This window comes from Rhinolophus sinicus, chromosome 17 (genome assembly GCF_057876585.1).
Source record: "Rhinolophus sinicus isolate RSI-liver-muscle chromosome 17, RSI-T2T, whole genome shotgun sequence".
Lineage (NCBI taxonomy): Eukaryota > Metazoa > Chordata > Mammalia > Chiroptera > Rhinolophidae > Rhinolophus > Rhinolophus sinicus.
In genome coordinates, this window is record NC_142517.1 from 37,235,101 (window position 1) to 37,262,147 (window position 27,047).

Genomic DNA, 27,047 nt, shown 5'->3' on the forward strand with positions numbered 1-27,047 from the left:
TCGTCACATCTTATGTTCCCCTCCAAAACGAAAAACAAAAAACCCTCAGTATACACTGTAGAAACATGTAATTTCTACCTTTTGGAACTGAGAGAGCAGTCTGGTAAGGAGGGAGGCTGAGAAGTAGGGACAAAAATGTTTTCTCCCGGTTTCGCCGGAACTTTGGCCAGCCCTCCGGCCTGGCCCGAAGGCGGATGGAGGTCAGTCGGGGGAAGGCGTCTGGGCGGAGGCTGCCCAGGCAAGGCGGGGGCCGCCAGGGTGGGGCGAAGCGCAGGCAGCTGGCTGGGCGGTCCGCAGGCGGGAGGCCCTGCGGGGGCGGGGGGGTGCAGCCCGGCTCGCAGGGCCCACAAGGGGGGTGCCGCAGGGCGGCCGCTACCCGGCTGCCTCCGGGGCGGGGCGGCCCAGCTGCGGCCCTGCGGGGGGAGGGTCGCCCGTGCCTGACCTCGGGCGGCGGCGCTCGGCCCGGCGGGCCCTGCCTCCGCCCAGCCGGCTGCTGGGGTCGTGCACAGTGCACGGCGCGGCTGTCCTGCCCCCTCTCTCCCTGTCGCTCGGCGGCCGAGCGGCCAGGGCGCCCCCGGGTCTGGCCCGTCACCACAGAGCAGCGGGTAGGGCGGGGGCGGGGCGGTGGCGGCCCCAGACAGCCGGCTGGGCGACTCGAGGAAGGAAGGAGAGAGGGCGACGGTGGGGGTGGGGCGGGGAGGGAACATCCTGTCTGCGCCGGGTGCACCGCAGACAGCGCCGCGCGCCAGCCGCCCAGACGGCGCGCGGGGCCAGGAGCGCCGGGCGCGCGCCTGGGGGGAGGGGCGCGCGCGCAAGACGACGGGGCGGGGGGAGCCCTGAGGAGCCACAATAGGCCAGACGGCGCGCGCGTTCCCGAGGAACTGGAAGCCGCGAGGCGACGGCGACGGTGGCAGGCCCGCGCGCGCGGTGCCGCCGCTGGCTCCGTTCCCCTCCCCTCCTCCTCCTCCTCCCCGCCGCCCTCGCTCTCCCCCGGGCGGCCGGAGACGGCGGCGGCGTCTGCGGGAAGCTGTGTGTCTCCGCAGTGACGTGGGCGGGCCGAGGGCTCGGTGACGTCAGAGGGCTGTGTGTAGCGATGTGTGTGGGGTTCGGAGCGGCGCCGGCACAGCCGAGGGAGCAGGCGAGCGGCGGCGGCGGCGGCGGGCACAGGTGCGGCCCTGGCTTGCTGTGGGGACGCGGCGGGAGGCAGGGGGCGCGCGGCCCGCGGGGAGCCCGACGGCAGCGGCGGGGGTAGTGGGGGGTTAACAAAGCTCGTCGAGCTTCCCCGGGCGTGGAGGCCAGAGTCAGGGGTCCGGATGCCGCGGGTCCCGGGTGGGGTCGGGGCCAAGGGGGGCGCGGGGGCGGGTGTCCTACGGCGGATCCTGCCTCGCTGACTCCGGTCGGTGGGCGTGGGCCGGAGAAGGGCTCTGCACTTGACCCGAGCCGTCGGGACCCCGGAGACTGGGACACCCGTCAACACCGCCCTCCCCCCCCCCCCCCCCGCCACCCCGCAACCAGTCTGCGCTCCGCGGGGATGCCCCGGACTAGACCGGGTTGGTCGGCGCCCGGCGGCGTGGGGATTCCGGCTCGGCGCCCCACCCGCTCGCTGACCCTTCTCCCTCTGGCCCCGGACGGGCGGAGGTGTAGCCTTAGGGGTCCTGGGGTGACACCCGAGAACTTCCCTGGCAGAGGGTGCACAGGGGATTTCCACAGTCCTCCCCGCGGCCTCCGCAGTGGGGCCGGGTAGGATGGCACTTGGGGTTGTCCTGAGACCGCGAGTGGGGGTTGGGGGACTCCACTTCCACCACTTCCCACTGCGCCCTTGCACACCCCAAGGCGTCCCAGGTCCCTGTCTTCCACTCCTCCTCCCCCTCGGGTTTGAAACGGGTGGGTGGCTTTGCGTGGGCGGAGGATTTCAGGGTTTGGGGGAGTCCCCCATTCTAGGTCATGCCTCCTGCCTTCTTCCTTGGTTCGCGTTGGCTGAGGTGTTTCTGTGGTGGGCGAAAGTCAGTACGTTGACTAGTGGCCTTGGTCCTTAACCCTTTGGGTTTGTTTTAAGATAAATTGCTGGGAGTTTGGGAGGCACAATTTTCTATTTATTGGATTTCTTTTGGATTTTCTCTCAGGAAAGAAGTAGAAGAAGAATCTTTTTCTTTCCTCCATTTTCATTCTTTGTGAGGTCTCTGTCTGCCTTGTGCTTTTTGTCCCGGATTAGTCTTCAAGGATGGAGATGCCCAGGCGTGGAGGCTATAACTTTTGGCTTCCATGAAGCAAATTCACTAACCTTTTAAAGGAAAGTTAATTTTTATCTCCAGTCCTTCCAGAAAAATAGCACCCTGACTAGATGAATCAATGCACTTAAGCTTGTAACTTAATTACATATGGTAGATATGTTAATTCGTATCTGATTTTTTGGGAGGAGGAAATTTTTTTTTTTTAAGTTAAGAGATGAAGTAATGCCTTGTTTTAGTTAAAATGGCATAACTGAGAAGCCTCTGGTACTGAGTTTTGGCTGAGATGATATGTTTAAGGTTCTTCCGCTTCTGAGTTGGAGTACTCCTCTTCCTTTTGAGGGTATTGCTCCCTTTACCTGTTCTCCGAATTGCTTTCCTATTTAAATGAAAGTTCTCATTAACTGGTGTTAGATTTAAAGAAATCACTCAAGTGTCACCTTTGGAAAAGTGAACTCAGTTTAAGATTAAGAAACTGGTTTCAAACTGACCCTTTGGCCTCTGGAGCAAATTCAAATGTAACTCTCCCCCATCCCCCTTCTCTTTCAGAGTAATTAAAAGAAGAATGAACGTAATCCCTGAAGATAACTGGGCAATTTTTCTTTAATTATAGAAATTCAAGTGGAGTCAGAGGCTCTTCTTACTGGTGTGACAATTTATGCAAGCCTTCAGTTTGTCAACACAGAATAACAGATCATCATTTTTAAAGAAGATATTTTTTTCCTTTTTTGGTGTCCTTGGTGCCAGAAGTTAAATTTGGGTGCATCATTTTGACTTGTTTTTGTGTCTAGGTTTGGATGACACAAGTAATTGCATAAACTTTTCACTTGTTTTGCTTAAAACCAAACCAAACCATTGCATTGAACCTGGAAATCTTGAATTGAGAGAATTGGTAACTTTGAATACATATCTGGAGAATTAAAAGAAACAAAGGCTTCCTCAGAGGTGTGCCTCTTTAAATTTATATTTGGAGACAAGAAATTTTATAGCACCTGGAGTGACATTATACTAGCGTATAAGAACCAAAACAAAGTTGCAAAGTCTATTGAGTAATTTAGGGAGATCTCTCTCTGGAATTTTAAATTTTCTCTGAGAGTAAGTTATACATATTGGTATACATTTCTTTGTTCAAATAAGCAGCTAACAATGCAAATCTCACATTTACTTATTTAACATAATAGTTTTTAGCAATGGAAAACCTACAGACAAAATTTTCCTTGGTTCAGGGCTCAAATAAAAAAATGAATGGGATGGAAGATGATGGCAGCCCTCCAGTGAAAAAAATGATGACAGACAGACATGCAAATGGAAAAATGATAAACAAGATGCCAACAGTAAAGAAGGAACACTTGGAGGACTATGAAGCACCAATGGAAACTGATGGAGAGCATGTCAAGCGAAGCTGTACCTCTGTGCCTGAGCCTTTACACTTAAATCCCAGTTTGAAACACACTCTGGCACAATTCCATTTAAGTAGTCAGAGCTCGCTGGGTGGACCAGCAGCATTTTCTGCTCGCTATTCCCAAGAAAGCATGTCGCCTACTGTATTTCTGCCTCTTCCATCTCCTCAAGTTCTTCCTGGTCCACTGCTCATCCCTTCTGATAGCTCCACAGAACTCACCCAGACGGTGTTGGAAGGGGAGTCCATTTCTTGTTTTCAGGTTGGAGGAGAAAAGAGACTCTGTTTGCCCCAAGTCTTAAATTCTGTTCTCCGAGAATTTTCACTCCAGCAAATAAATACAGTGTGTGACGAATTGTACATATATTGTTCCAGGTGTACGTCAGACCAGCTTCATATTTTAAAAGTCCTGGGAATACTTCCATTCAATGCCCCATCCTGTGGGCTGATTACATTAACTGATGCACAAAGACTGTGTAATGCTTTATTGCGGCCCCGCACTTTTCCTCAAAATGGTAGCATACTTCCTGCTAAAAACTCTTTGGCTCAATTAAAGGAAACTGGCAGTGCCTTCGAAGTGGAACATGAATGCTTGGGCAAATGTCAGGGTCTTTTTGCACCCCAGTTTTATGTCCAGCCTGATGCTCCCTGTATTCAGTGTCTGGAGTGCTGTGGAATGTTTGCACCCCAGACATTTGTGATGCATTCTCACAGGTCACCTGACAAAAGGACTTGCCACTGGGGCTTTGAATCAGCCAAATGGCATTGCTATCTTCACGTGAACCAAAAATACTTAGGGACACCTGAAGAAAAGAAACTGAAGATAGTTTTAGAAGAAATGAAGGAGAAATTTAGCATGAGAAATGGAAAGAGATCTCAATCCAAGGCAAGTTTTTTTGTTTTTGTTTTTTTAATAGCAATTTGGAATAACAGTAATGGTTTACTTTGAGATCAAAAGTGTTTATTTAGAATTTAACTTGTGGGTTGATAAACTTACTGTTCAAGCAACCACCAAAAATACTGATCTATATAATAAGTATCACACATTATGGGCTACAAAGTACTTCCTGTGTGTGTTCTTTGAGTTTCTAAACAACCTAGTGAGAGAAGTAGGATCATTCCCATTTTACAGATAAAGAACAAGGCTCAGAGATCAAGTGGCCTTCCCAAGATTATCTAGCCAAGGAGTGGAGGATTGGGGACTTCTTTTTCAAGTCATATTCTTTTTCATACACCTTGCTTTTTAATGACTAAATCTGTTGTTATCCTAGGATTTAAGATAATTTACACTTGGGTGTTACCTCCATTTGCAAATGGTTTAATAGCTAGTCAAAACAGCATTTTTCAAAGGTACATCTAGGATTTCTGACATTGTTTATATATACTTGGGTATTCAGGCTTGATGAGTATTGGAGAAAAATGGACAAGAAAGATTTATTTGAAGAATTTGTGATTCTAGGAACCAAGATTTTTTTTTTTTGAAGGAAGGAATAATTAAAAAAATATGACAGCTAGAATAAAAGATTGTTTTAGACTAAATAAATGTTAACAAAAACCTATTAGCAAAGAGATCTTAAACTTATTTTTCCCACTGGATTATTTGGTACGCTAAACTAATATCTTCATTCTAAGAGTTTGCCTGGATAACAGACAAGATTTGGGTTATTAAATATTCAGTTTGTTCGTCTGGTTTTTAAATACATTTTTCTACTTGATTAAAATCAGTATAGTAGCTAACACTAAGGGTTTGAAATGTGGCAAGCATTGTTCTTGAGCTCTTGTACTTTTTTGATTTGTACAACAAAAGATTGACCATGTTTCATTTTAAGAATCTAATTTTTCCAATATTAGTTTTTATTTCTTGAAATAGTCTCTGTGCTACTTCACAGAAGAAATGAATGAAATGTTAAATGAGGGAAGGTTATTTACAGCAACATTAGAATGTGGGCTAGAATAGAATCAAAGATTTGGTATCCTGTGCTTTATTATGGTACCTTAAAGTTTTGAGGGAAATTTAGTTTCCCTCAAAATGCAGTGTAGTTTTAAGACTGTGATTTGCTTCTGAAGCCCCAGGAAGATAGTGTTAAACTCTAATTCAGGGTACTTTGCTACTTGCTGCTTCCAAAGGGTCAGCACGCTGTTGAAATTCCTTGCCTGTGGCTACTAGATAAGTTCATATTGTTCAGGTGCAGTTATAACAGATTTTGAAGCAGGGTTGACTTCAATCCAGTTCTCACCTTGCTGGACTTGCTTACAGCTGGACTGTTCCCATGCTGAAGCTTGTGCTTAGAGATTATCTATATTCTGAAAATGTTGAACGCCCCTTTTGATATTTATGATGTCTTCCCTCAAGCTATTTATGGGCTCTACCTTTACATGGCCATAAGTGGCACCACTATTTGCCAGATACTGCTCCAACCTTTGTTGCTCTGACATAAACATTTTTAGGATAAACTACTTTGTCTAATGTTCTTGCTCTGTTTATGAAAAGAAATACCTGAGAACCATGATAAAGGTTTAAAAAAATGATGATGGATTTACTTAACTGAAACTGAAGGTGCTAGTGTTTGGATAAAATTGAAACCATCCTTCATCTGGATATAGTCCTTCATTGTCTCAAAATTTATTCATTTGAATTTTTTTATTTGGGGAAGATGTGAGATTTTTTTTCCATCTTTGTGCTGTTATTTTTTGCAGTATTTGCTATAGTGTTTCGGTATTGTTTTTTAGTATTGTTTCCAATTTTATATGAATTTTAAGCTATTTAAGGGAACTTAAGAAAATGTCCAGCTAACAAACCTTTAGTAAAGGAGATTTTTTTGGGGTTCACATGTAATAAATACTTGAGTGGTGGTTTTGTTATGCTTGCCACTTGACATTTTAAAAATTCACTCCTCAAAACTTTGTGAGGTAGTTTTTTTTTGAAGGTCTGTTGAATAAGGTTTCTCAGATGAGAAACCAGTCTCAGATGGGTCACATGCTTCTGGTTGTATAACTGGTAGGTGGTAGAATCAGGAGTTGAAATCAGGTCTTCTGACTTGAAGTCTAGTAATTTTAACTACTTTTCCCTAAAGCAAATTTAGTAGCAGAAACTGAAATTTTGAGAATCATTAACTTTTTAAAATCAGTTTCGCTTCACATAATGGTTCTTAACCTCTGTTAACTTGTAATAGACTAAGGTATTTAACTGGGAATGGGGCAAGGAGATAGCTCTTGACTGGGGAACATTTTTCATTATCTTCTGTGAGTCAGTGAGTTGGTTGCCAAACAAACCAAATAGACCCAGAGGAAGCTCATGTTAAAAAGTAGACAGTCTTTTTTATTTTTTTTTAAATTAAAATATACTAAATATTAACTTCATATAAAAGACTCATTGTTTAGTGTGAATACTAATGTAATTTTATGTGTTTATGTAGTCAAATATTGTTTTTGGATTAGGAAAAAACCCCTGAAACTCAACAGGCAATTGAAATGTAGAAACTGTCAATTATTTCTGAGGATGGTAATTATATTAGTAATGATCACCAAACTATTGGCATAGCTAATAGCTATATTTAATTTGCAAAGTTAGCTGTAGATGGAAGAAGTAAGAGTTACAAGGTCAGTGCTCTAATACTGACTGTATTCTTTGTAGAAATTAAAGGTATATTTTGAACTTTCTTAGGTCACCACAAGAAAAATACTTGAGTTTAGGTGTGCCTAGTTTGCTTTGCAAAATGGTGTTATTAAACTGTTTATTTCTTCATATCACTTGAGCTTTTTGTGCTTTTTACTAGAAAAATGGTTATTTTACAGTGTACAAATATATACAAGAATATCATATTTCTGAGTCTTCTCCAAATCCTCAATAGGTATTATTTATTTGATCTAATTCTGATTTTGTTGAATCTTACATTTCTATGGTAAAAAGGTCATTAAGCAAATTGCTCATTTGTAAATAAAATTTGAAGGGTGGTATTTACCTAAGATTATTTTCAAGCACATTGGAAAAGCCCATTTGTAGTCAATTGATTAAGATGATTCTTTACTGTTACAGCATGTGGCTGACAGTCTTCACCAAGTTAAAGATGATATATGTCCTTAAAAGTATATATGTTTTAAAATTAAAATTTATATTCTAACATTTAGACTTCACTACTCTTAAGTAAGAAAAATAATGTAGTGTTTTTTTTTTAAATTCTGCTTAGGGGAAAAAAAACTGTATAATGATCTATGATGCAAATAAGCTGGTGCCAAAAAACTGTATACACATTTTACGAAAGGAAGACACTGCACTAAAATTGTAAAACTCAATATATACAGATAACAAAAGATGAATACAAGTCATGTGTATACATTTTTTTGGCTCCCCTCCCCGAAGATAACCTAAAGATACTGACTAAAAATTTATCCTCTAAAGCTTATTAAATATTTCACCATTTTTAGTTTTGTATTTTCCTTTACGTTCATAATTTCTGTAGAAGTCATTGGAATAATAATAGTTACAAAAAATTTCTCCCCTCTTTTAAGTTATTATACTTTTGTTTAGGAAGTAAATACGCTTCCTTGTTTAGGAAGTAAGGAAATACACTAGAGAGAATGGGCAACTACAAAGAGGAGTATTGGGACAAAATGTGTTCCAGTAACAATTGTGGAGGATTTTATGATAATTTGTTACCTCAGTGGTATAGTTTGCATTTTGTTATTAGTATCAATTTTGATCAAGTGGGGATAAGTCAGAATCAAGTGAAGTATTTGTGCTTATGTAAAGGGTTGGTACGAATATTTTTGTGTAACTTTCTAAAATTAATAACTGGCTTCACGAGTTCAGAGATAATCTTTTTCCTATTTTCCCACAACATAGTTTACTGTACCTGGCACGTTACAGGCAATCTGAAATCTTTTTTTTTGTTTTCACTGAATAAATTTTTGGAAAAGAACACTTTTATTAGACTATTTGGAATTTTTTGAAAAGTGATGGTTTAATCTTCAATAAACACATAATTTGCATATAAACTGTAGAGTAAGATAACTGATCAAATGAGAGAATGAATGTGAAGTATTTTGGAAGAGTCTTGAAATGCAGGATGTTACTTTGAACTATTGAAGTAATTCCTAATACGTATTTAGGGATTTTTTCCCTTTCTGCAAACATCTTGACTTACCTAGAATTATGTGAAGATATTTCGAAGACAAATAAGATAACTAAGTATTGGGTTCAAATTTCTCTTTTTTAGTTGTTTGTACACAGTAATTACCCTAGTTGGATATTTGTTTACTTACTGAAATGAAATGTGCAAGAAGAAAGTGCAAAACAGGTTGTAAGAATTATGTTATAGGACGAATACTTCAGTGAAATCTTTAGAATGGCTTTGGCAATAGTGCCCCCTTATGGTTTGGGAAATACAGAGTCTGTATTTATATTCATTTTACCGTTAAAACATGGCAAAACATTTAAGTTTGTGATAAAAAAAGTTAGAAATTTATTCTTTTGTTCTGAAAATAAGAAACTTCAAGGAAAAAAAGAAAAAGGATAGTCCTGAATCAATATATAGTGTTCTCATAGCTATGCATATATGATAATTTATGCCTTTGGGAGAACAAGGAAGTAATCAAGGATTGGGTTCATTTGAAGAATTCTGGGAGTGGAAAGTGATTGTGGAGCTGGAACTCAATTTGTTCAAGTAAAGAGGTAGAATTAGTATATTAGGTTGGTGCAAAAGTAATTGTGGTTTTAAAGGTTAAAAAATAATTGCAAAAACCACAATTACTTTTGCACCAACCTAATAAAATAATTTAAGGATTTTATTAGAAGACAAAACCAAAAGAATATACAATTAAACCATAAACCTTTTTAAAAGTATTTTTTCCCCCATAAGTAAGGTATCACAGCACCATGGTAGGCGGAGGAATGAATAGGAAAGATACACAATTAATTTAAAAGTCATTTGGATTTCTAGACGTATAAGCAGGTCACAAAAATACAGAGGATGCCAAAAAAATGTATACACATTTTAAGAAAGGCAAAAACTATTAAAATCGTAATACTCAATATATACTGATAACAAAAAATGAATACGAGTCATGTGCACACATCCTTTTGGTGCGCTTTTCCGTACAAAGGCTTGATGGAGGTGCCCTACGGCAGGAATTCTCCTAGATTCTGAATCTGGAATGTGGTTGATGCTTAAGAAAGGTTTGGATAACTGAATGAAAATTCTTAATAGTTCTATAAATTTACCAGTGATTTTTGAGGAGGAAGATAGGATTAGTTATAAAGTAAAGATTTTTTTAATTTGTGATATTGAATTTATTTTGAGATTTCAAATAGCATTAAAAGTGCATATTTTGTTTATCTTATGGGAACAAGGTAAGAGGCTTACGAAGGACCATTTTGGTAAATAATACTAGGGCTTTTATTCCATGTTAAAAAAGTTTGGTGTGGGCGGCCAGATGGCTCGGTTGGTTAGAGCACGAGCTCTGAACAACAGGGTTGCCCGTTCGATTCCCACATGGGCCAGTGAGATGTGCCCTCCACAACTAGATTGAAGGCAATGACTTGGCGCTGATGGGCCCTAGAGAAACACACTGTTCCCCGGTATTCCCCAATTAAAAAAAAAAAAGTTTGGTGTGATTATGAAAGCAATATAGATCCATTGTAGTAAATACTAAGAAGAAAAAAACTTCCTCCTCATTTCACAATGGAGTGATGATTAACTATGGGAATTTATTCCTTTGCCTATGTAATGCTTTGTAAATCTGTGCAAAAGCATCTATAGAATGCGCAAGTGTTACTGATACAGGACTAGTTGTTGAAATAGTATTTTTGGACCAATTTTAAGACAGTGCACTTAGAGCAATGTTTTTCAAATTGCAGTGTAACCCATGTAGCCTTTCTCATCTGGGGTTCCATGAGAGGAGAATGAAGCCCTACACAGAATGATTTGAGTGATGGTTTGTCATTTCTCCCCAGGATGGTGTCTAATACCATTTTAAATGCTTTTGGAGGAGAGAGGTTAATTCATTGTATATAATGGATGCCTGGGGCATTTGGGCTTTAATTCTCTTGAGAACCCCAGTTGAGAAAGGGCCCCGAGGGTCATGAAATCAATTTAGTGGGTCACCAGCATTAAAAACAAAAACAAACAAAAAACCATGAAATAGAGTAAAAAAAGAGTACATTGCATATAGTACATTAATCTACATTTTGCTATTCAATTTAACAATAGTCAAAGGCCAAAATAAGCCAAGATCATACTTTTTTAAAAGCATCTATGCTGAAATGGGATAGAAAAAGCAAAACCATAGATTTATACAGATTGAAACTTGGCGACAAATATTTTAGTGAAATATGTATATGACATGGAGAGTTCCAGGTAATTGCAATGTTCAATGGATTGGACACCACAGAATTCCAATATAAAATTTTTATTTTTTAAAGTTCCAGGAGTTAACAAGATTTTATCATCAGTTTGTTCCTTTTCCTTCAAATTGTAAAAGGAGTAATATCATACTACTGACTTCACATGGCTTTGTGTCCATGAAGGATTTTAGATAACAGTTGCACATTATAAGAACGTAGACTTTGCTTTTCCTGTGAGCATTTTAAGCACTTTAAATGTAAAATTGGCTTTGTGCGGTAGGTGGTATGATCTTTCAGTGTGGGGGAACAGCAGACATTGCTGTAGCTCCTGAAGATCTGTCTTTGATGAGTTAGTGGAGCTGCTTAGATCAGATTGTTCCAGTTTTGTATTAGGTTGATAAATTCTAATAATTACAATGAAATGAGGCTCAAGACTAAGCCTTAAAATCCCTTAAGTAGCTGTTTGCTACCTTGTAACACTATTCCTGTTTCAGTTGTTGAAACACACTCATTCATAACATGTTGGAAGTACTGAGGAAACCTGATCCTATACTGAGAGATTCAATTTCTTTCAGTAAGAGTTGTTGGCAGCTGTCTGGTAGGGTGTCTTGTGTTCTTCTGAAATCATTTATTGACCACTTGAATGTCTTACTACTAGACTCAGTAAAAAGATTCTGACAGGTATATTTACTTTATACATAGTTGTTGATTAACTATTTAGTCATGTGTTTAGTAAGGTTGCTAGTGATTTATGTGATAATGTATATTTAATATGCATTACATTTAATTTCTTGTTTCATAACACCATTAGGATACACTTAAATTTAGCAACTGATTATTCCTTCTTATGTGTACTGTCTCATGGACACCAAAATGTATAATCTTTTATATTTTTAAAATAAATTTTTTAACATTTAAAAAAGTTTTCTTATTTTGGGGGGATTTTGGATATCTCACCAATATTTTGAAGCATCGTCTTGATTTCTTTAGTTCATCAATGTTTGTCTTTCCAACTTAATTAAAGGCCATAAATATTAATCTGTTACTGTAACTAAAAACGAGTGCCACCTAAAAGCAAAGTTTATTACTGAAATTAGTCTAGGAATTTAAAGTTTTTTTTTGTTTTTTTTTTAATGCAAGTGGAATGTTTGTGTATGAACAGTGCTGAGTGGGTGAGATTGCTTTTGTATATCTAGAAAGTGGTGACAAAAATGCTTATTGGTTTTTTTATAAATGAAATCAAGTTCTCTAAATTATTTAATTGTTACACTAGTAAGTATTGTACTACCAAAATACAACGGTTCTTTATTAGGAAATCTGATTATCAAGAGGTCATGTATACATAACACAGATGAAATTTACAGACATTTTCATAAAACAATCCCTAATTTTTACTTATTTAAAATTACCTCTTCCATACATTTTGGGATTGTTTAAATTTTTCTTTCATAGACATTGTTGTTTTATGACTTAGAGAAAGAACCTTAAGAATGAAATAATGTCTGAAATTTTTCTTACGTGTTTCTGTTGAGGATGTCATCTATTCATTTTGTGTTAGATAATGGTGGGGAAGTTGGGTGATAAAAGCATTTAAAAATGTTAAAGGCTCTAACTTAAGCTACTAAGTGATCTACTGCTCTGCTTTGCCAAGTCATGGGATGTATTTTAATGTTTAAATACACAAAGGGAATAAGTTATGCTCATATTGAAAGGTAAGATAAAAGGTAATAGATGTTCTCATCTCTTGGTATCTTAATTTTTATTCCTGATCAATTAAATGGCACTACTGTCCCATTTAATTATATTGTTCTTTTGAAGACCTAACTTGTATGTTGACACAAATGCTGAATAGATGAAGGCATGCCTGTGAATGTTCTGTTGTATAATGTGTTCTTTTCTTAATTATTATTACTTTTTTACCAGTTTTTTTTTTTTAATTGGGGAATCTTGGGGAACAGTGTGTTTCCCCAGGGCCCATCAGCTCCAAGTCGTTGTCCTTCAATCTAGTTGTGGAGGGCTCAGCTCAGCTCCAAGTCCAGTTGCTGTTTTCAATCTTTAGTTGCAGGGGGCACAGCCCACCATTCCATGCGGGAATTGAACTGGCAACCTTGTTGTTAAGAGCTTGCGCTCTAACCAACTGAGCCATCTGGCTGCCCCTCCGGCATCTGGTTGTCTTCAATCTAGTTGTGGAGTGTGCAGCTCACCGACCCATGTGGGAATTGAACCAGCAGCCCTGTTGTTCAGAGCTTGTGTTCCACCCAACTGAACCATCCAGCCACCACTTAATTGTTTTTAACACGCAGTTAGGATAATTTGTTATAAATGTGTTTACGGCTTACCACAGCATATTAGGTAAAATTAACTCCCAACATTTTATTATTAACTCCTCTCCTTAGGCTGTCAGCTGTCACCTGGCAACTATCATTTAGTATTTTGGTTGCCAGCAGTGAGTTCCCTTTCTAATTTACTGGTAGAACTAAGATGTAGGCTAAGAAACTATGTAAAGAAGTGATTGATTTACTTTATTAATAAGTAGTTGATTTTGTCTCCGATTCTGAACTTTGGAATATTTTATCAGGATTGAGAGATTTAAAAAAAGATTCTACTCTTGTATAGAGTCTGGAGGCCCTCATTGAATACTCAACTCTTTTTAAAAAATTATTGGGGTGACAGTCGTTAGTAAAATTACACAGGTTTCAAGTGTACAATTCTAAAATATATCATCTATATATCACATTGTGTGCTCACCACCGAGTCACTTCTCCTTCCATCACAATATATTTGACCCCCTTTACCCTCTGCTTCCATCTCCCTCCCCCTTGACCCTTTGGTAACCACTAAACTGTTGTGTCTGAGTTTTTGAATACTCAACTCTTAATTAAATACTTTCAAAATAATATTCTTTTCCCTGTCATCCCTGTGGTCTTGTTAGTCTTTCAAATTCCTTGCCCAGTAATTTTTAACAAAAATGTCGAACGCCTACCAATACAAGTTGGCATATTTTTGTTTATGGCTTTTACTTGGCCTTAAATTATCTATTGTAATTGGTCAAGTTGTGTAATATGTGCTCCAAAAGCTGTTTCCTTTCTATTTTCAGCCTGTCGAGTTGGGGCGGTGGGTTACTTGTCAGGCCGCTCCTGAGTGGCTTCAGTCCTCATTGGTTTCCTCCATCAGCCAGGATCGCCCTAATCAAACTATGGACAGTTTAGGAATTAGTTTTGCTTTAATCACAACCGCTTAGCATCTGGGGAGATGTTTCCGTTCCGTTTTACTTAGTTTCTTGGTTCTGTACTGGATTATTAGGACATCAGGCAAAATAGTTTTCCTAATTTCTTGGTATTTGGTGGCTGTCCCCTGAGTGGGGCATTTATGTGTTATCTAATAACGTCATTCTCCATCCACCTTACTTAGTTGCAGAAGGGAGTGGAGCCTCTCGGAATCAGGGTCAGAAGAATATCAGTTCTCCTTTTTGTCTCATCCTTTCTTTATCTCAGTCCCAATTCCATTCTCACTCACTCCACTGGGTTTGTCTGTTAACCTCCTCTTTGTTGCTCACCTGAACCATGCCCCCTTTCAGTTCATTTTCCCCTCCTCCATTATTGAGTATTGCCCTCTTTTAAGGTACCCTTTCCCAAAAGAGCGGGTAATTACTGTAATATGAAGTATGTATGTGTAGGGGGAGGGGTAACAAAGTATAAAGCAGACCAAAGTAAGGGAGTAGTGACAGGTTATTCTTTTTTTTCTCAGTTTCTGAACCTCAGTTTTCTATTTGTACAATAGATATAATGCTATCTACATAATAAGTATTTGTTAGAATTTAAGCAGGTTGTATAAAGTTCTTATCAGGTAGATGCTCATTAAGGGGCTGGTTACTTTCTCCTTTCCTTTATTGACAGGTACAGCTTATGAGGAAATATGGTTTACTGATAAATGTTAGCAAAGTGGTTTCACATTTTGTTTGGCAAAGTATATCAGTGTTATCTAATACTCTAACGTACTGTATGGATGGGGTCTATTCTAGCTGATCATAGCAGATTGAAGAAGCAGAACTCAATCAATGCTGTACATTTGCAGAGTGCTATTATTTAAAATGGATTTTAAAAACAGATTCCATAAGTATCAAATTGGATGAAATCATTCCTGGTAATCCATGTTAACACGAATACTGAAACTGTTCTTGTGATGGGGATAGTTCATGTAATAGTCTCTGAGTTTCAAGTGACTACACATGGTTCTTTAAGGAAAGACTGCCTTATTAGATGATGCATTTTAAATTAATGTAACTCTTTGTCAGGGTTTTCCAGAGATATGCTATGGCCCTGTCAAGTGGACGCATTAAAATTTTAACCATCATCACATCTTCTCTCAATAAACCTTTTCCTTCTGCATTTTTCTACAGATAGATACACCATCAGGAATGGAATTGCCATCATGGTATCCTGTTATAAAGCAGGAAAGTGACCATGTCTCTCAGACACATTCATTTTTACACCCCAGGTGAGTGGATATTAACTTGTTCGTTTGTTCATTTGTTCATTCATTCATTCATTCAACCAACATCTATATGTCAGGTACTATACTAGACCTTGGAACTTCATTATTTAGCTTTAGGCTTTCTTATTAATCAATGAAATTAATTGTTAATTGTGTTGAATATTTAAGGTAACTTTTTCTGTGTTTCTATGTTTTTTTCCTAGAAACCAGCCATTTCTTTTTTGCCTCGAAGTAAAAACGAAAATTTTTTTTTCATTTCTTTACTTCCTTTCAAGAGGTAAACCAACTCTTCAGGAGTTTGGTGTGCAACTTTGATATTTTAGAAAGAAGTCTTTTTGAAATTTAGAAGCTTTCATAGTAACCACACTCCTCAAAGTCGTTTTCATGTTTTCTTTTTTTTAAATTTTATTGGGAAAGGGCAACAGGACTTTTATTGGGGAACAATGTACTTCCAGGAATTTTTTCCAAGTCAAGTTGTTGACCTTTCAATCTTAGTTGTGGAGGGTGCCATTCAGCTTCAAGATGTTGTCCTTTCAGACTTAGTTGAGGAGGGCACAGCTCAGTTCAAGGTCCAGTTGCTGTTGCTAGTTGCAGGGGGCGCAGCCCACCATCCCTTGTGGGAGTCGAACCGGCAACCTTGTGGTTGAGAGCCCACTGGCCCATGTGGGAATTGAACCGGCAGCCTTCGGAGTTAGGAGCACGGAGCTCCAACAGCCTAAGCCACCGGGCTGGCCCCTTATTTTCTATAAAGATGCATCTTGGATTATAAACTTCTTACTTATTCAGTCCTAAATTTTTATCTGTTACTGTAAATATGTATTCCCCCCAAGCATGGTGATGAGGAATCTTAGTCTTACTTACATTTGCACAGTTCCTACATTCCTATTGGATTTGAAGTAAGTGTTTGGGCAATATTAAACCTGTCAGTTTTCTTAGCAGACTATTGCTGAGTTTTCATCTTCAGAATTTATGTGATTTGTAAAGAGGAACAAAATAGATGTATCCTGTACAAAGAAAATGAGATGTAAGAAGAGAGTATTTAGGATTTAGTGGATAAAGTGTTATATCAGTTAAATGGTTGCATCTTTTGGCTGAAGGTTATGCAGATTATAGTTAATAATGGTACTTGAATATCTAGCTCACATCTATTCCATGAGTCTCTGAGATAATCTACTGAACAATTTTCTGTGAACTTGGAGCAAAATTGGTAGATATCCCTTTGATCTTAGTTTTGCACAATTTGTTATCGCTGTTTTATGAAATACGTAGGAAGTACTAAAATATTTTCAGAAGCTTGCTCTGTGAAGTTTGATACAAGGAGCACTGAGTGGTGGCTGGGCAGCGTCCCGAGTGCCTGTTCTCCTTGAGCTGTGTAAGCAGGAAGGGCCCTGGGTGCTCTCCCTGGGCCTGTGGTGACCCAGGCCAGAGCTATGCAGTGTGGCACAGAATTCGCCTCACCGCAACAGCAAGGATGGTGGTAGGCAGGACGAGTCCTCAAAGTAGCGTATAGTCTGTTTTCCTTCGGGCACAAACCTACCTACTTAAAGCTGTTAAACAGCTCTGTAAAGTGCTTCATGATTTTACTTCTCAGGTGGTTTTGAAGGAAGGAGAAGAGACTGTGATTTTCCCAGTGAGTATCTTTTTAGTGCTTAGAAATTACTGTTTGCAAAAATAACAAAAATCTCTCATAATTTTGCTCTAATTGCCTAAAGTACTGACTTTTTCAAGAACTTTTTTCTGTGACCCTTATTTTCTGAGTTGTTATGTTGTCTGTTTTGGTATAAAAATGATTTAACTGTAGGAATAGATGGAATACATTTTGCTTTTTACCTAAATGTAATGTGTGTCTTATTATGCCTTTCTTTGTTTTCAGCTACTACTTATACATGTGTGATAAAGTGGTTGCCCCAAATGTGTCCCTTACTTCTGCTGTATCCCAGTCTAAAGAGGTCACAAAGACAGAGACAAGTAGATCCATACCAAGACAGTCAGAGAAGCCTCATAGGAGTGGGAAACATCAGAAAACAGTATCTTATCCAGATGTCTCACTGGAGGAACAGGAGAAAATGGATTTAAAAACCAGTGGAGAATTATGTAGCCATTTAGGTAAGTATTCAGAAATTATCTTTTTAAAATAAAATATCTAATAAACACATTTATCCATAATTTTCAAAGAGGATTTCTGTTTAAGAGAACTTTTCAGATAATTGAAGCTTTTCTTCTAAAAAATTCCACATTTCAAAACTCTGAGTGACTGTAAGAACCTCAATTGCTGTACTCGCCTAGGATGGCTATAGAGGCTAATGCGATGGATGTATAGGCTATATGGCTTCATACTGCAAGTGATTTTTGTCTGATCATTTTTTCACCTTCCTGCCTTTTGTTTCCTGTCAGATTTCTTCAGAAGGTCCTTATTATTCTTTCTAGTTTGCTGTGAACTGAGAAACCATTTAACTAATAATGCTAAGAAGTATATGTAAGAGTGGTTAGTTACAGGACTCAAGGAAACTTAGTCATGGAATAAGGAAGGATTGAAAATTCATAGCTGTGGGAGCCAGACAGATGGCAAACATGCAGAATGCCGACTGGACATCTAAAAAAAAAAAAAGCTGCCTAGTTACAGTGCCTTTTATAATACTGTGGACCAAACAAGATATGTTCCCTTAAATGCTGCCTATATTACCCTTCACGTAGTAGCAGAACTCTGCTTAGAGCTGAGGCAAGTGTGACAACTATTTCAGCTTTCTGGGAAGAGTTGAAGAGTCTTCTAGTGATTGAACTGTTTTAATAAATAATTGAGATTCTTGAGTGGTTTTCTATACTTTAATTTTGAGAATTTTAAAACTCCGTTTTCTTTGGATTTAAATATGATAAATAATTACTAATGTACTATTTGCTTTATATTTATTTCCCAAACTAATTCTAGTGACCTTAAAAAAAATGTTATAATTCATTTACCTTAAAATTTGTACAATTCAGTGGTTTTTAGTAAATTCACAAAGTTGTACAATGATCACAAATACTTAATTTCAGAACATTTTCATCCCCCCCAAAAGAAACTCTGTATTCCATTAGAAGTTACTCTCTGTTCTCCCCTTTCCCCAACCTCTGTCAGCCACTAATCTATTTTCTGTCTTTATGGATTTGCCTTTCCTGGACATTTTGTATGAAAGGAATCATACAATATGTGGCCTTATGTCTGACTTCTTTCACTAAGCATATTTCTCGGTTCATGTTGTAGCATGTATTCGTACTTCTTTCCTTTTGATGGCTTAATAATGTTCTGCTGTGTGGATGAATATACACCACATTTTGTTCATTCATCAACTGATGGACATTTGGATTGTGTCCAGTTTTTGGCTGTTGTGAACACTTATACAAAAGTTTTAATGTGGACATATGTTTTCATTTCTCTTGGGTATATATTTAGGAGTAGAATTGTTGGTTCATGTGGTAACTCGGTGTTTAACATAGACTGCCAAACTGTTTTTTCAAAGCAGCTGCACCGTTTTCGTTCCCACCAGCAAGGGTTCCAATTTCTGCATCTTTGCCAACACTTGTTATTGTCTCTCTTGATTATATCCATCCTACTGGTTGTGAAGTGGTATTTTATGGTTTTGATTTGCAGTTCTCCAGTGACTAATGATATTGAGTGTCTTTTCATGTTTTTATTGGACATTACAAATCTTCTGTGGAGAAATATCTATTTAGATCCTTTGCCTATTTTAAAATTGGGTTATTTGTCTCTTTACTATTGAATTGTAAGAGTTCTTTATATATTCTGGATACTAGATCTTTCCCTTATCATTTGTCATTTTGCCAGTTGTCTTTTCACTTTTCGTGTTAGTGTCCTTCGAAGCACAAAAGTTTTAAATTTGATGAAGTCCAATTTTGTTTTTTAAAGAGAGAATTTTTTTTTAAACTTTTATTTATTTTAAGTGTTTTTCCAGGACCCATCAGCTCTAAGTCAAGTAGTTGTTTCAATCTAGTTGTGGAGGGCACAGCTCATAGTGGCCCATGTGGGGATCGAACCGACAACCTTGTTGTTAAGAGCTCTGCACTCTAACAAACTGAGCTAACTGGCCACCCCCCAATTTGTTTTTTTCTTTAGTTGCTCACTTTACATGTCATATCTAAGAAGCCAAGATCACAAAGATTTGCATTTAAGAGTTTTAGCTCTTACATTTATGCCTTTTATGTATTTGGAGCTAATTTTTATATATTGTACCAGGTTCAACCTCATTCTTTGTATGTGGATATAGTTATCTCAACACTACTGAAAAGACTATTCTCTCCTGACTGAATTGTCTTGCTGCCTTTGTTGAAAACCTGTTGCCCATAAAAGTATGGGTTTATTTCTGGACTTAATCCTTATGGCAGGACTACACAGTCTTGATTTCTGTAACTTTGTAATAAGCTTTGAAATTGGGGATTGTGAGTCCCAAACTCTGTTACTCCTTTTCAGATTGTTTAGCTATTTTGGATTCCTTGTATTTCCATATGAATTTTAGAATCAGCCTGTCAATTTCTGCCACAAAACCAGCTGGGATTTTGGTAATTATTGTATGGGAAAAAGTAGATTAATTTGGTGAGTATCACCAGCTATCTTAGTCCCTTTAGGCTGCTATGAGTGGCTTATACTACAAACAGTTATTTTTCACAGTTCTGGAGGCTAGGAAGTCAAAGGTCAGGGCATCTGTAGATTTGGTGTTTGGCAAGGGCCTGCTTCCTGGTTCATAGCTAGCTATCCCTCACTGGGGCCTCGCATGGTAGGAAGGAGGAGAGCTCCCTGGAGTGTTTAAGTCTTCTAGTTCATGAACATGAGATGATGTCTTTCCATTTATTTAGGGCTTTAATTTCTTTCAGTGATATTTTGTAGTTTTAATTGTTTAAGTGTTATACTGCTTTTGTTAAATTTATTCCTAAGTATTTTATTCTTTTTTATTTCATTTGTAAATAGAATTGTTAATTTCATTTATGGACTGTTCGGGTGACTTTTTAACAGAGTGATATTCATACTTTGTTATTTCATTTATGCCTCTTACAGATCCATCAATTTCAATTAATTCTATAAGTAAAAAGAAACCCGAATCTGCCAATTGCAATTTAGTCAGAGACACAAACAAGGTGGGAATTGACCATGATGCTGCAGCGTCATCTCCACTTCTTGCCAAAGATGTCGTTTGTGAGGATGATAAGGGAAATATCATGGAAGAAGTAATGAGAACTTACGTAAAACAACAGGAAAAATTGAACTCAATTTTGCAGAAGAAGCAGCAACTTCAGATGGTAAAATTATTATCTAAGTCATAGCCCATTATGAAAAGATACTTTTGCACATTCTTAAGAAAAGTCAAAATGAGATATTGCAAATGTATTTAAGATTTCAGTTTTACACTCAGAAGCTGTTTTAATATACTTTTAAATTTTTAGAGAAAATAGTTTTTCCAGATAATTACTTCTACATAGAACTGATATGACCGTGGACTTTTAGATGTTGTATGTCCTATTTTTTCCTGAATTGAAATTTTTATCATGATGGAAATAAAGTGAAAATTGTGTTGTGATTCTGTATATTGTAGGAAGTTGAAATGCTGAGTAGTTCAAAAGCTATGAAGGAACTCACTGAAGAACAGCTGAATTTACAGAAAGAGCTCGAATCTTTGCAGAATGAACATGCTCAAAGAATGGAAGAATTTTATATTGAACAGAAAGACTTAGAGAAAAAATTAGAGCAGGTAATGAAGCAAAAATGTACCTGTGACTCAAATTTAGAAAAAGACAAAGAGGCTGAATATGCGACACAGGTAAGAACTACTCAGTTTATATATAATGTCCTTTCAGCCAAGATGGTTTTTTGACTTTGATTGCTTTATTACTTTAAACTTTTAGTGGGTTTCTGTAGTTTAGTTGCCCAGGTTGCTAATCTGTAGCTATCTGAATATCAAGTGTTATATTATTTTAATGTAGTATATTGGCTTTCAAACCAACAAATTAACAAACATGAACTGTTTTCCACTATGTTCAAAAACACTGGAGCAAAACTGAATAGGAAGTAGGTTACAACTTGGGGACGGTGAACAAATAACACTTAAATTAACATGAGCAGGCTGGGATGACGGAGCGGTATGTATGCTAAAGCAGAGGGCATAATGAAAGTGTTCCAGGGGGTCCGTTCTCTTGACGCTTTGTGTTTTCCTCAATTCGTCATCATGTCAAAAACAGTTTAATAGTATTAGATATTCAAGAGATTGTAGTGTGCATGAAATAGTTCATTTTGTAAAGATTAATTGGAAGGTAGATCTTTGCCAATTGATTAAATGGAAACACAAAACTGACTGAAAACTGACACAGTCTTTTAAATCACACAGTTGGCAGAACTCAGGCAGAGATTGGACCATGCTGAGGCTGATAGGCAAGAACTCCAAGATGAACTCAGACAAGAACGAGAGGCAAGACAGAAGTTAGAGATGATGATAAAAGAGCTAAAACTGCAAATTTTGAAATCAAAGACTGCTAAAGAATAGAAACCTTTAAAGAGATTCATCTGTGTTATCCCCAACAGAGTTTATTTTTGTTTGTTTCTTTGCTTTGCTAATTGAATTCTGAACAGCTTACCTGCATGAATATAACTAGGTGTTCTATCCATTTGTAGATCAGAAAAAGTGAAGAGATTATATATTAGTACATAAATTCTTACGTTTTCCGAATGAATGAATATGTATGTTTCTTTGTACTTTTTTCCAACCAGCTTAGTAACCAGTACTCTATGGTTTGAACTATTAGATAATCTGCTTATATTTCTAATGCAAGTTTAATAGTTGTATACTTTTTAAAAGCTGCTTTGTGTGATGGGAAGTAGTTGTGGTCAATTTTGTTATCCATATTTCAGACTCAATTTTAGATACAATGATGACATCATATTTCAGATCTATAGAGCTACTCAAGAGGTTGCATCTCCATTTTTTTTATTAACACAATCTCCTTTCTAAGTTGTTATACTATGCTTACTGTATACAAAATTTGCTTTTATTTTGTTCATATTCTGGAATGAATTTCCATCAGTTCTCTTTTTAATGTCTCCTAAAAATCATTTTGTCAGGAGAGGAATTTCATTGATGAGGTTATAGCACACCCCATGGGCATAGTGGGGAAGAATAATATGCTTTATTATAATCCTGCTGCTAAACACGAGAAGCAGTTGTAATTTGGTTTTTGGTTGAAATGTGGTTATATTTAGGTTTTTTTTTTTTTTTTTTAATGCAGCAACTTCAGGAGAGGGAATAAAATGTAAAATTTCTGAACTTTTGTTTATGTTGTTAATAGTGGTGTGAAATGTTAATGTTCTTGAGAAAAACTGATATCGTTAATATACATCAGTTTCTATACAATCCATAATCTTCCTGTACAGTTTTTAATATGTAGTTATGGGTCTTATTGAAATTTATATAATGGATTTGTTTTCCTTTGTGGATTTGTTTTTCTTCAAATTGTAAAATATTAAATGTCTTGAAGGTTATGTTGGGCTTCTGTATGTTTATATATTAAGTCTTACCAAGATTAGCTCGAATGGACCATTTTAATTACTACTTAATATCAAAATCAGGAATTTACAGTGAACTGATTAGTGTGTGAAAGGTTAATAGGGAAGTTTAATTATCTGCTACTAAAAGATTTTTAGATATTTTTTAGAAGACAGGAATTCTATAGTTTGGGAGAGGGGCAAGATTTTCTGCACTTTTTATTTTTTTCTGCACAGAAAAGTCTGTCATTCTTTAATGGCAAATTTCATATTAGTTATTGCTTGGCTTAAAAGATGCAAGGTAAAATTCTTAGTATGCATTTCTTTAAAGAACGTTTCCTGAGCTACTATTAATACATTCTTATCCCATGAATTTAATGTTTCTTGTGTTCTCACATAAGGTACTAAATGAAATTACTTAAGAGCTAAATTTATTTTTAAAATAAATCATCTAGGATTAAGGTTATATACTGTTCCCAGCATAGACGATAGCTACTCTAATGGTATAGAACTTCAACAATCGGTAGGTTATCATTTAACCAGTTATTTTAATATTTTGCTTAATGGTACTAATGTATCCTAAATGAATTTGTGTACTTCCCAAAGTATAATTTCTTCACTAGAGTGTGATCTAAATGTGTCTTTTGTTTTCCATTTAAACTTTACTGTATTAATCCTGCAATTAAATTTGTTGATTTTTGGAGTCTCCTCAAGGAGGAACAAATGTTAAAATGACATATCCTCTAATAACTTTTATTTAGGTCTGGAGAAAGTAAAATCACAGGTGTTTTATGATATAGTTTCATTTTAGTTGTGAATTAGTTGTGTCACAGCCAAACTTTTTTTGGGAGACAAACTCAAGCCCCTATAATTTCATTTATTTTTCTAATTCATTAAAAATCTTTCTGTTTATGTTACGTTATAAATGATAAGCTTACTTACGTTTCAGCCCAAAACTTCTAAAATAAACTGCTTATGCTTAGTCTTTGAAATATGTTACTTAAAAATTCTAAGCAGTGCTTAAACACCTTTAAATGATCATATCCTCTTAATTTAGAATTGAGTGAAGAAATATTTTTTTTCTAGTTCCTCACATAATGAAAACTTGTCACATGAAATTATATAGTCTTCATTTTCCAGAAGATAAATCAATGTGCCATAGGTTTCTGTCTAACTTCCTTGAAAATAGTTTTTTAGTCAATTGTAAATATTATACTATTCTAGTTAAAAGTAATTTTAAGTTAAATTGCACCACATAGCTTGAAAATATAGGGATTTTGTAATACTTTAAAAGTGGCCTCTGTTAAAATATCTTACCATATAAACTTATTCTTCTATTCTTTGCATGCTCATTTTGTGTGTTGATTACTAGCTTAAAGTTTGTTTCGGTGTTGTTTTGCGTGCCAATTCCTTAGGCAAGCAGATTTTGTAATATTATTTTTAGGAAAAATATAAAAATATTTACTTTAAAAAGCTGCATTAGAGGAACGGCTTATCAAAAGTGTTAGAACATCCTTAGAAGGAAGAAAAGATAGAATATTAGCTTCCTGGGTGATGGGTGATCTTTAATTTGGGTGATGATAGTTTCTGCACCCTAAACTTTATGAGAAAAAGGTACCAAATCTATAAAGGTAGTAAATGTAAAATCTGCTGTCATTGAGGAAGCTTGAAACCACCCTAATTTCACAAATGGAACTTGTAAACACTATGAAAGGATTTGACCAACATAAGTTTGGCTTGCGCTTTAGTTTTGTAAAGCATATTCTTTTGCTTGAATTTCTATGTCCATGAGAATTATGCTTCTTGAACTAATTTTATAGCATATTTAATATATTACCAGGTGAGCTATAAAATCATTTGTACATATTGAATTAAAAATCAGTTACTAAAGTAGTTGAAATAGACAGAGTACAATGATATTTGCAGGTTATCCATATATTTTAGAAGTCGTGACAGAACAACTAATTCATTTACACATCTGTGGCTTCTGTTTGAAGGAAAATAAAATGATAAGGAAACTTGAGTAATATGAAACATGCTCAAGGTATTTCCCTAAAATTAATTGTGAAGCTGGTGCTAAAGGGTTTTGATCAGCTTCTAAAATTGTCTTCTCAATGAAAGACTTACGTTTTGATTGTTTAGGGCGGATTCCTCATTTTTATTTGTTTTATGCATTTAATCCACACAATGGGACATTAAAAATTAGTGAAAAGTTGTGCTCATACTGTACATCTATTTCTGTGCTTGGAACTACTTGTTAATAGTTTTTATTGAAGCTGTCAGCAATAAGGGATACATTACTGCTGTATTATACATTGTGGGACTGAATAATTTAAACAGCTTAATTTTTTCTAGTATAGAATACTTAAACATTTCCATTATTGGAAAAGTTCACATAGGTATTCTTTCTTGCATCTTGTTTAAAAGGACAGTCTTTTTTTTTTTTGTAAAATATTTTCATTTTAAATGGCTTTAAACTACATAATGCAATTTTGGGGCCTGTTTTTTTTAGTAATAGAATTAAATGTCTTATATAGTGCTACTGTTTTTGAATTAGAAAATTATCACATGTAAAAACAAATTTAAAAATGAAGCCCAGATAACAAAATAGTATATTAAATTAGTTGAATGTAAAAGAAATTTATAAGATTTTTTTTCTTCAATATAGATACCTCATCTGAAAATAAAGCACAGTGTACTTAAAGTAGTTCTAGTAAAAAGTCCTACTAAAAGAAATGCTAAATCAAGGACACCTTTTTGGGAACTGTAGTTTGGGAGAAATAAAATATACTTGCTTTCAAGCATTCTGTTAGAGGTATTTGTTTATCCTAATAATTTTAAGCCAACACAGTAGTCTTAAATTATTTCTGAGTTTTGAATCTGTGAAGGCAGTAAATGAAATACCTGTTCTGTAACTGTTGAAACAAATTGTTGACTACCTTGACCATAATTCAATTTTTAACATTTTGCCAATGATGTACAGTTTTATGGTTAAAATTGCTGTGGTTGGTTGCATTACATGATACACAAAAACTGTCCTCTACCTCACGTGAAATAAATATTTTATATGGTTTTACTATGAAACAAGACTCATCTATCTGGTTACTTAGTTTACAAATTTTGAATTATATTTATTGAAACATGACATACTGTGCTCTTAGCTTATACCTCAATTGTATTTTGTGCTGTTTTCCATTTTCATGCCTTGTAAATAAATTGTATAGATTGTGGATTAAATTCCAAATAAAAACTTTTAATGCCAATAAAATTGATTCAAGCCATCTTAGTATCCTGTGTGAGCTCAACTTGTGCCTTGATATTGACATTTTCTCCTTTTGTTATTTTAAAGTCTGTTATTCATTACATACTAAGTGATTGAGTTGAGGAACCTTTTTTCTTATAAAATGTGAAATTTTATGCAATATTTCAGGTGATGAACATACTGGTGTTTAGTAATTATTCTCTTTCATGACATTTGGACTCTTGCTTTAACAAGTTATCCTGTACCCCCAACTCTGGTATTATCTATTACTGTATAACATTATTCCAAAATTTAGCAGTTTAAAATAAATATTACATAGTATCTAAAAGGCAGAAATCCAGGAGCAGGTTAGCTGAATGTGATGACTCAAGCGCTCTTAGAAGGGTGCAGTTATGTGTGTGTGTGTATTTTCCACATTCTGTTTATCCATTCATCTGTTGCTAGACATTTTGGGTTGTTTGCACATTTTAGCTATTGCAAAAATGCTACTATGAACATTGGTTTACAAATACCTGTTTAAGTCTGCTTTTAATTATTGTGGGTCTACACCCAGAAGTGGAATTGCTGGATCATGGTAATTCTATATTTAAGTTTTTGAGGAATCACCAAACTTTGTCATAGCAGCTACTTCATTTTATATTCCCATCAGAAATGCACAAGTTTTCTAATTTTTTAATATCCTGGCCAAAACTTGTTTTCCATTTTATTGAAAACAGCCACCCAAATGAATGTGAAGTATTATTTCATTGTGATTGGATTTGCATTTCCCTCGTGACTAATGACATTGAACACCTTTTCAC

The 27,047-nt window shown here is 36.9% G+C and overlaps 1 protein-coding gene across 2 annotated transcripts; it reads left to right on the plus strand.

The window, feature by feature from the left end:
• Positions 1 to 26,266, plus strand: SKIL (SKI like proto-oncogene). 2 transcript variants are annotated; one of them, XM_074327832.2, is made up of 7 exons: positions 1 to 200; positions 2,778 to 4,517; positions 15,373 to 15,466; positions 17,337 to 17,569; positions 20,511 to 20,752; positions 21,046 to 21,270; positions 21,835 to 26,266. In XM_074327832.2, exons 2-7 carry the CDS (start codon positions 3,419 to 3,421, stop codon positions 21,988 to 21,990), a joined length of 2,049 nt encoding a protein of 682 aa, XP_074183933.2. In that variant the 5' UTR covers positions 1 to 200; positions 2,778 to 3,418; the 3' UTR covers positions 21,991 to 26,266. The 2 variants fall into 2 exon arrangements, with proteins under 2 accessions (XP_074183933.2, XP_074183930.2); XM_074327829.2 differs by lacking the exon at positions 1 to 200 and adding an exon at positions 849 to 1,167.
• Positions 26,267 to 27,047: the final 781 nt, after the last annotated feature.

What these genes read in the sequence shown, in the direction of transcription:
- SKIL (XM_074327832.2), top strand. Translation starts at nt 3,419, where the DNA reads ATGGAAAACCTACAGACAAAATTTTCCTTGGTTCAGGGCTCAAATAAA. An exon ending in GAGATCTCAATCCAAGGCAA is followed by an intron (nt 4,518 to 15,372) that starts GTTTTTTTGTTT and finishes TTCTACAGATAG; the next exon opens with ATACACCATCAGGAATGGAA. An exon ending in AGGCTGAATATGCGACACAG is followed by an intron (nt 21,271 to 21,834) that starts GTAAGAACTACT and finishes TAAATCACACAG; the next exon opens with TTGGCAGAACTCAGGCAGAG.